Genomic DNA, 10,465 nt, shown 5'->3' on the forward strand with positions numbered 1-10,465 from the left:
TTAGAGTGCTTATGTTTGAAGTGAATATTTTCTATCGAAGAAAAACCAATTTAGAAAACAACTAATCAAACGCAAATGGCTCTATTGACAAAAGTCTTCCTTAATTATTTAGTAAAGTATGTATGGGAAAGATCTACTGAATTTCTTAGTTAACCTTTACTTTTTACAGATAAAATATAGATAATCGAAGCTTCAACGAAAATACAACCATAGTTTTAAATGGTTTTGAATGTAATTTTCGAATAAAAGACTGTCGAAAAAATTTAAAAAACCCGAAAACATCGATAAATTGCTTTTAATTACAAATGTTTATAATTGGTAAAACGCCTTAATCCTAGTAACCGATAAATAAATATACAAAGGTTTGCAAAACAAACCCAAAACCATTATCCAATTTGCATAGAACTTTATTAATATAATCCAAAGTAGCAATAATTTTACAGTTTCATGTTGACACAATACCTTCAATTGAGAATGGGAGATACCCCAGTAGTGACACATATTCCATCACTGTCGCAGAAGCCGTAAGCTCCCAAATCCTTTGTCGAGAAAAATTATAATGTTTAGAGTTAGACTTAACAATAAATGTTTAAATCAAAATAAATTAAATATGGCCTAAATTGTAAAATCGTGTAAATAACCGTAACAAAGGTTTCCCATTTTCCATTGGTCACAAACCATTTTGCAACGCAAAATAAGTTCTTAGGCTAAATTAACGAAATCATTGAGAAAAGCAGGCCTAGCCATCGATTTACCAATTTCTTATAACAGGAAGTAAAGCTATATGACGTCATCCACAGCCAAACAAAATGTAACCACTGCTACGTTTAGTCATTTTTGCCGTAGAAGAGGCCTAACCCTTTAAAATGTAAATTCTAGGAAAAAGGTTTTCAAAGCTACATTATGCCAACTGAATATAATTATTTGAACGCGCCAAACATTTTGGACTACTTAATGTAGTTCAGTTGGAGATGAAGGTTTGCCTCTACGTACATCGGCGTTGCTACATTTAGTCCCAGCAGGTAATTTCTTTTCTTCAGTGGTCACGTCCGGAGAATCCATCTTGTAGCAGAAGAACGTACAAGGCGACGCTGGGTCCTGCAAAGACGACATTATTTAGATTCAATAAATTCGACAAATCTACAACTCATGCAGTTGCTGAGTAGCTATTGGCTCACGTGGCATGAAAGGAATGCCACCACCCTCCTACGCAATATAACACGGCCACCGGAGTTAATGGCATTCAAAGTCGTTATATGAATGATTTTGGCCTAGGGTGGTCCATTGGGTATTAGCCTAGCTGATTATTATTATTAGTATTGTTTGTCTGAATACTTTAATATTACAAAGTGTTTGTCAAAAATACCCGTAGGTGTTTTGTGACGGCCTAGTATAATTTATATTTTTAATATTATTATATTAATAGAAATAATTAAAAAACAAAATAGTTATATTGGTAGCAACAAGAATGTATTGAAGTTACTAAGAATATTGGACTACAGGATTCTGATTCCCATCCTCGCAGCCTTTGTAGCTTAAATTCGTCTGCTTTCCCATTCAAGTTTTTATATCGTATGACCTTGAATGCGCCTTAAATGCAGACGAACTTTCTCCACAAAAGCTGTGAGGATGGTACCAGGGGTTAATGCTATGCTGAAATATTCTTAGTAACTTCAATACATTCTTGGTAGCAAGCATTAATTCAGGTAACAAAAACATATAATGGCAGAGATTATTCACCTTTTCCTTACGTATTATTTAGCAAAAGTGCGTCAGCTTCCGAATTATCGTGGGACTTTCTCGTTTTGTAATTAAAATAAGAAGAACTTACGCTATGAAGTATACTAACATAGTACAAAAGACTAATGTTATAATTTCGTATAATGAGGTACCTAAACAAATATAAATTAATTTGCTTATAAAATGTTTAGTTATTTTAGAGGTACGCTAATTCAGCAGAATGAGATTTTTTTTCAACGTCACACTGACGAGCGAGTTGCAATAACAACCCGGGAGTGAGCTGACCTCTCAGTAAAAGGATCTTGATTAAGGAGATAATATAACGTACTCGGTCCCCGATGTCCATGTTAAGTTTGGCGCATTCTTTCATCAGCGACTTGGCGTGGTAGGTGCATTTGTTCCACAGACATGTCTACAGACGAAACCACAAAAGCCCTATTATAATAAAATTACTATACACCAGTTTAATTTTCAATCTGGCGTTTGCTTTGAAGTAATCACTTTAACCATATGTAACAAAATTACTCATACGTATGCCTCTGTATCACATTTCCATTGAAAACAATTCAATGAGACCTGGTTTCACGCGGAACATACATTAAGCGGACCCAAAAATGCAAAAATGTTTATAATACTTGCGCTATTGAAAAGGTTACCATGGCAATGAAATCATGTGATCGCTAGGCACGAACTAAACTTGTCATGGGCAAAGCCAGAAACGCGCGAGGAATTCTCACTAACTTCCGTTTCCAATCAGTAAAGTTGATGACGCGTATTTCGTCACGGAATTGTAAGTGACGTAATTTAGTCATATCCCGTGAACAATGTTTCATTAACGAAAATGCTTTTATGGCATACTTATGAGTGATTATGTTACATATGCTTTAGGGCCATTCCACGTCAATTCACCCAATGATGTTACCATGGGTCAAGCGATTTTTCTTAAATTTTAAGCACTGTTTGGTCAGTATTAGGAACGACTAAGTCTGAGTTTTTAGCTAACAATTCTTAGTAGTTATTGAAATACGCCCTTACAACCATTAGCCCCGGTTTTTCATGTGGCGCGTTTAAGTAATTCGCCCCCCTTGAAAAAAAGTTGAATATCTTTCTGTCTAACCATTAGAAATCAATGCGAATTAAGTTTCTAGGGTAAATTGGAGTACAGAACGCAGTAATCGTGTTAATATATTTGTAGATAGAAAAGTTTATGAGTTAAAAGCGAAAAAGTAGAAAATATTGTTGTTTTCAGGGGTAACGTACAAAACACTATAAGATGATATGGAAATGATATAAGTTAATATTTTAAGAAATACCTAGAGAGATAACGAAGGGAGCTTTCCAGTGATACCAAAAAACATACACTTATTGGATATTGACGTTATTTTCCAAAAGAAATACCGATTTTTGATATTTGGGTCATTCCATGTGAAATCAACACACTCAAAACCCAGACCATCTCGGATATTAATGAAATTTTGGATATAGATAGTGTCTAGGGATTTCAAGGAAATTGTCAAGTTTTATTGAATTATATCAAACGGTTTTCAAATAACGGCTGTTCAAAATTGTCATAAAATGGCAAAAATGACATGACTGGTATATTTTATAATCCCCATAGCAGCTGTTATAATTAAGCTACAGAGTTGCTAATGGTGTCATTTTACTCAGCTATGTATGCCTTTCCAACGATATACACCATATACATTTTTAAACAATATATTTTTCAAATTTCAAATTATTTTTTGAATTTGATTTATTTTTAAAAGTGCGTCATCAAAATAAAAAGAATACAGTGAATAGTTTGTATCTACGTTAAATGATTGGCCGTAGTGGGAGGGGAGGTTCATGGGTTAAAAATTTTACAAAAATCACTTGACCCATGGTAACATCATTGGGTGAATTGACGCGGAATGGCCCTTTAACTAAATAAAATTTTGGCGCTTTAGAGGGGAAAATATTTCAATAGAAATTCTAGCTGTAAAACCTTGATACGTTATACACAAATTAACCTTGAATTTTCAATACGTTTACCACTAGAGAACTGTTTTCGTTTAATACATTTAGAACTATAATTTCACAACTGCCACGATTTTTCGGATCATTAAGGGTCTGATTTGAAAAACGGAATTTTTATTCCGATAAGACGTTAATAATCTTCTTAATAAACAATTTAATTGTAGAAAGATAATTGTTTGGCCAAAATCAAACCTTATCAGTGCCACAATAGCTCATAGTGGGACGCCAGGTTCTCTTGATGATTGTGGATACGTTGCAATAGATCAAGCAATTGTTTGGATCTTCAACCTTGTTATTGAAAATAGAGCCAATCAATTTTAAATTATCAAATATTTCGACTTTAAAATATGTTTAAGATTTTTATACCGCGTAGTAAGTACCCTGCGCTTGCATTCCATAGCGCTCTTGGCAATATTTCAAATCATCCTTAGCCGTGAACGGTGACCCTACACATTCAATTCAATTTTGAGAACATCAGAAGTATGTAGTATTCGTTTTACGAGAGAAGTAGTCATGTCTCTATACCGCTAATGCTTTGGGCTTGAAACCTACCAAAGATAAACAGCTCGTACCTAAGATCCAAAATAACTGCCTCCCGCGTAGTTAAAAGCGTTTACTCACTTCCTGCCGGGCTTCCTAAAAACCTAGGAGCAACAAACACAAGGAGAACGCAGCTAGCCTTTAAACACGCTAACGAAGGGTTGTGTACGAATTTCATTGGACGAGCGTCATGAGCCTTTACGATGAATGAATGAATGAATAACAATAACAATAACAATAACAAATCCCTTTTAAATCAGGGAGGAATTCACTTTTAAATGAAACCGCGAGTACATATTCATGAACGTTTTACGGGCGGGGGGGGTGAGACAATTTCCGAATTTTCCCCTTCCGACGGCAGCAGGCGCTAAAGCGTCTAACCAATGAAAACTGTACATATTTGTTTGTTGCTCCTAGCTAGAAATTAAGTTTCGTAGTTACCATAGTAACAAACTTTAGATACCAACCGATGGAGACCAATTTTTGAGAGGTTAGGTGCTGGTTCAAGTGGGTTATCGCTTCGTTAAAATCTCGGAAAATCTCTGAATTTGAATATAAAGTACTCAGGCTCCCCCTGATTTCTGTTAAGACTTTTCAGAACACAAAATTTTTATATATCAAATACTAACTTTCTATAGCTATTAGCAAGAAATTTTTCAGCTGTTTATGTACACAGAAAAAACAACGTTTAGCTTTTCAACATTTGAATTGCAATTTAACGCGTTATAAATGTAAATGGATACTTTTGCCATTGATTCACTAAACACCAAAGTGTTTAAATCCAAAATGGCTAAACGACTAAACACGAGGAGCAAGCGAAAATCTATAAAAACGCGTAAAAAACCTAGGCGTTTAACAAAATCAACATAAACCTAAACATCTGTGTTTTAAAGTGTTCAAAACGAATCCACTCAGAAAAAAACAACGTTTAGCTTTTAAACACTTGAATTGCAATGTAACGCGTTATAGATGTAAACGGACCAAATGGCTAAACAACTAAGCACGAGAAGGAATCGAAAATCTATAGAAACACGTTTGAAACCTAGACGATTAACAAATCAGCATAAACCTAAACACACCTGTGTTTTAAAGTGTTCAAAATGGTTCCTCTGGGATATAGATTTGAAACGGCTTCTGTTATAAAAGCCAAAGTTTCCGCTAATAACGCGTTAGATCCGACTGCGCCGATGTAACCGTTTATTTTGCTTCTTTCAAATTCTAATGTTCCTCACAGATTTAGTTATAATTCGTAAACGAGTTATCCTACGGATTTGCGGTCGGTGAAATTCGGCACTAAACAATACGTAACATCCGAAAGTATGGTTGGTCTTGTCCAATATTTAGTGAAATTTCGAGAAAATCACGTTTTTGAGTGTACCTTTGGTCATAACTCGGAAACTATTAGTACTAGCGACCCGCGCTAACACATACTACAGAACGATACCCAACTCGACCAGAGTTCTAAATTTAAAAGGTTTTTTCATATCAGAGAAAAACGACCACGTAATTCAGTACAAATTACTCGGAAACAGTTCATCGTACAGACCTGTGGTTGGTCTCATTCGACTCAGCGTGAAAATTATCATCGGGCACAATACCAAACGCGGTCCAATTTGTTGAAAGCAAATTTCGGGGCCAACTGCCCCCTATTGCCTACTTTGCCCCACCCCCCAAAAACTTTGTTCGCCACCCCGCATCGCTGCGGACTCATCATCCTTAAAGTAGGCCAAATTGCAAGTTGGGGCGAATTTTGCCGTTGAGCTATAGGGACGGTTTGCAGTCGTATATTTTATTATACCTCTCGTGAAAAACGTTCGTTTACAAGCCACCCCCGCGTCCCCCGGCTTGAAATTTGGTGATTCAATTCGGAAACTACTTAGTTCTTAACGCCTTCTATCGTTCGGTTTTTAAACAAATATACGGAATTTTACCCGCCAAAATAGTCAAGTCGTCTGCTAAGTTTATATATGTTTTATAAATGATTCGTAATTTCTGACAATAGTGTAATGGCCGGCACTCCGTAGTTTTGAGCATGGTCGCCATTTTGGTCGCGATTTTTTATCTATAGGAAAAAGCATGGGTGACGTTCCGTGACGTCACACTGCCATTACTCTATACATTACTTTCCTGTATATCATTCCAATGACTTAAATTAGTAAATATCACTAGATTATCATCGCTCTCATGTATTTTAAATAGTTTAATTAACTTCAATATTCCAATGGCCAAGGTCTTAGGCCAAGGAATAAAAATCAAACTATCTGAAAAACTAATTCCTTCATCATCACAAGGTGCTCTTTTTAATATTCCCTACATTTACAAAATAGAACTAATCGGTGCGGCTCTGATGTCTGCATGGCTCCTGATTATTATAGTTGCTAGAAGACTTGGAAACAGCGGTAGTCCTGGGGCCAATGGCCCTTAAAAAAAAATCAGGGGCCCCTTAAAATAAATCAATTGAACGGGGGTAGCGGGCCACCAGGGCCCTCATATTAAATTAAAAAATATTTTTTAAGCTGTTTCTTAAACGCTGTCTTCCTACCCTAGATGAGAGCGAAATCTAGCGTTACTGATAGTCTGATGTGTTACAAATTTTACTACTTAAGCCCAGTTCACACTATACAATTAATTGGGCCACTTAATTGTATCCAACTAATTGTAAGCAAGAACATTGTACAGTGTGAACAGAAAAAGTGGTGACATATAGTATAAACAGAAAAAGTGGTGACATATAGTATAAACAGAAAAAGTGGGGACAATTCTTACAATTATTCGGCTCACACTATATAATTTTCTTGCTTACAATTAGTTGGATACAATTAAGTGGCCAATTAACTGTATAGTGTGAACTGGGCTTTAGTTACGTTTAATATGTTTTGAACATCTGGCAACGCTGTTCCTTAGAAATATTCGCATAGTCGCGTTATTTATGCTTGACTTCCATTTCAAGACGATTCCGAGCTGATCACGTTTTTCTTTGAAAGTAAGTCTACGTGAGAGATGATTTTATTTCTGATTAACAATTACTTGCCAAATAGAAGAGTTGCTTCTTCTTGTATATTAATGTAATTCCAAATATCTGCGTAACGAAAATTTAGGCCTAAGTTAAGCTTGGATGTAGTATTGTACTATTATCATGAATACCAGTGCTAGTCTGCCTAATGAAATCTATAGCTAAACGATTAGTAAATAAAAACTTAAACATTTTAGTTCTAAGCTAATTATTAATTCGATCAAAAATTAATATGAAATTCAACAATGTTATTACAATTTAGGGAAGACAATAATTATAAATGCTGTTGGTAAAGTTTAACTAGCGAAGAGGTTAAAAGTAGGAAGGGGTTAGTCTAGAAATTAAGCTTAGAATATAATTATTGGCAAAATGATATTATTGAAGTGAAGTAGAACTCATGAACGCCATGCAATGTGGTTTAGACAAAATTCTTATTAACTTGACCCCCTGACTCCTATTGTCGAAAAACACATGGTGGTAATAAATAAAGTCAGTACCATTGCGGAGGGGGCGGTTCGATCTGGGCTGCATTTTCAACGTGAGGCAATTTCATTTTCAACGTATTTTGCGTTGGTACAGGACCGTTCTTAGAGCGCTCGTGGCCCCGGGCCAAATGCATGGGCGAAACTGAGTGTAGAGGCCCTCCGGTATATACATCCCTATGGTAAAATTTTAGAGGCCCTGGGCGACCGTCCTGCTCGCCCCTCCCCCCCCTTAAGAACGGCCCTGTATGTTGGTATTATAACTGCCGGCCAAATTAAATGTTAGCCCAGGGCGCCAAAACCTCTATTTACGTCACAGAACGAAATCGTATACTTGGCGCTACGAATCTAAAGTGTTATATGTAAACACGCAAATTTATCGTCTAAATGATTCTTGGGCATCTTTCGTTGTAGACACACAACTTACTAAATATTGTCCACGCAGCTCAAAAGCTTCTTTATGAGCTCTACTTCACTTCACATCAGTTTGGTTGGGTCAAATAATATAGAAAAACAAAAAATGAAGTTTTAGGAAAGAACATAGCTGAACGGGCTCGTCTCACACCAAGAGCCCGAGCTCGATTTGAAGCTAAGCTCAGCCTTTTTATGAAAATGATACGAGCCCGAGAAGAGACCAAAACGTTGTGGTCATTTAATTTGAGCCCGAGATGAGACCTTTATATTATAGCGCGTGCTCGAACTGAAACTATTTTAATATAGCGTATATATGTGAGCTTGAGATGAGACCATTAAAATATAGTAAATTGCAGTGACCCTTAGCGGAGTCCAATATAATGTACTACTACGAGTCCGAGCTGAGACCATATTTTTGTAACGAGGCCGATATGAGACCTTTTTATTTTTAAGAGACGGTTGTGTCCGTTTTTGCACGATTATATTTCCCCTTGGCCACTGGGGAGCGCTGCGGAGCAGAGCAAGAGTACGTACTTAATAATCGGTCCCCAAAATCGTCATTTGTTAAAACCACCAAATATTTAAAATTTGCGGAAGAACATCATATTGATATAAAATGTTTGATAATCAATAAAATATTTTTTGCAAATAAAAATTTTCTTTAGAATAAATTTTTTCTTTGAATAATCCGAAATGTCTCAAGAACTCGATACGTTTGGAATTCTAATGTTGCGGGAACTCGACGCGTTTAAATCTTAAACGTTTCAAGAACTCGACGCGTTTAAATCTTAAACGTTTCAAGAACTCGACGCGTTTGAATCTTAAACGTTTCAAGGACTCGACGCGTTTGAAACTTAAACGTTGCGACAACTCGACGCGTTTGAAACTTAAACACTTCCAGATTTCGACGCGTTTGAAACTTAAATGATTGGAGAACTCAACGCGTTTGAAACTTAAACGCTTCCAGATTTCGACGCGTTTGAAACTTAAACGCTTACAGATTTCGACGCGTTTGAAAATTAAACGTTTCGTCAAATAGACGAGTTTACATTTTAAGCACTACAAGACCTCAACACGCATAAAACAATCATTTCTAGAACTTAACATGCTTTAACCGAAAACGTTTTGTAATTCGACGCGCAAAAAGACTTAACGTTTCTTCTACTCAACGCGTGTTGGTATAGTATATGTCTGTGAGAGCGTTGCATTTTCCCGTTTAGAAAAACGTCTAGAATTTAAACATTGTTTTTTCTGTGTAGGTTCACCTCTTGTTTCCCGGAAGCAAAACCCTCCGTTATGGTGCAGCGTTGCCACACGTACGATAAATATCGTATATGTCGATAACTTAAAGCTAATTTTTGGGCTTTACGATAATTTCAACGGCCTACTATATTGTACGCTATTTTAGATAATTCAGCATTCACGTACGATAATGTACGATAACATTTTAATTTGACAGAAAACCGAATTTTAAATTTTAGTATTTCGTATAAGTCAATATTTTTTCCAATAAGCCAAACTTCATTTCAGCTTTATTAAAAGAACTTATTTTTTGGTAAATATAACCAAGTTTTATATCAATATTCACACACAATTAAGGTTTACCGCTAATTTTCAAACGCACGATATTTTTTCTGAAATCGATAACTTTTGATATTGAACGACAATTTAATTTCCAAGATCTGGCAACGCTGTTCTGTTTTAATCTCTCTTTCTCTCTATGTGAAAGCGGAAAATATGGAAAATAGACCCTACGAGACCGAACCCGATCATTTTAAAGCTAGGTTTCTTAAATTATTTTGTTTCTTCTTTTTTGGAACTGAAAGATTCGTTATAATTTTTAGGCTGGGGCTAAATAATAAAATGTTTTGGAATTCGAGAAAGAATGCCTGAATCACGTTACGAACGGGGAATTAAAATTTATTGGCAGCGGCGGCGGCGCGCCGAAATGTAAATAAAACGGCTGCGGCGGTTCGAAACCAGAGAAAATATCTCTGCGGCGTTATTCTCAACACGTACGTAGTTTAAAGTCTGCGTTGACACTTTTGTGCTTTAAGCGGAGACTTCTCTCGTAAAAGATATACTAAAATATCCGTTAAATTAGGTACACACTTACGCATAATGCCACTGACCCCATCAAACCACAATACGATGGAAAGAACGAGTGAAACGGACACTGATCTGGAAAACATTTTTGGCGAAAAATGCAAATTTAATTGGCGACAAAACTAAATACGAGTTTTAATTATCCATGAAGTAA

The 10,465-nt window shown here is 36.1% G+C and overlaps 1 protein-coding gene across 1 annotated transcript; it reads right to left on the bottom strand.

The window, feature by feature from the left end:
- Positions 1–386: 386 nt before the first annotated feature.
- LOC149962013 (uncharacterized) lies at positions 387–10,461 on the bottom strand. The gene is made up of 6 exons (XM_090174215.1): positions 10,322–10,461; positions 4,123–4,202; positions 3,949–4,044; positions 2,069–2,152; positions 994–1,098; positions 387–539 (listed from the first exon to the last, which is right to left on the bottom strand). The coding sequence occupies exons 1-6, from the start codon at positions 10,395–10,397 to the stop codon at positions 465–467; spliced, it is 516 nt and encodes a 171-aa protein (XP_090030341.1). The 5' UTR covers positions 10,398–10,461; the 3' UTR covers positions 387–464.
- Between the last annotated feature and the right edge of the window lie 4 nt (positions 10,462–10,465).

The sequence above is a fragment of the Leiobunum rupestre genome, chromosome 1 (assembly GCF_980474605.1).
Source record: "Leiobunum rupestre chromosome 1, qqLeiRupe1.1.hap1, whole genome shotgun sequence".
In the NCBI taxonomy this organism is placed as follows: Eukaryota; Metazoa; Arthropoda; class Arachnida; order Opiliones; family Sclerosomatidae; genus Leiobunum; species Leiobunum rupestre.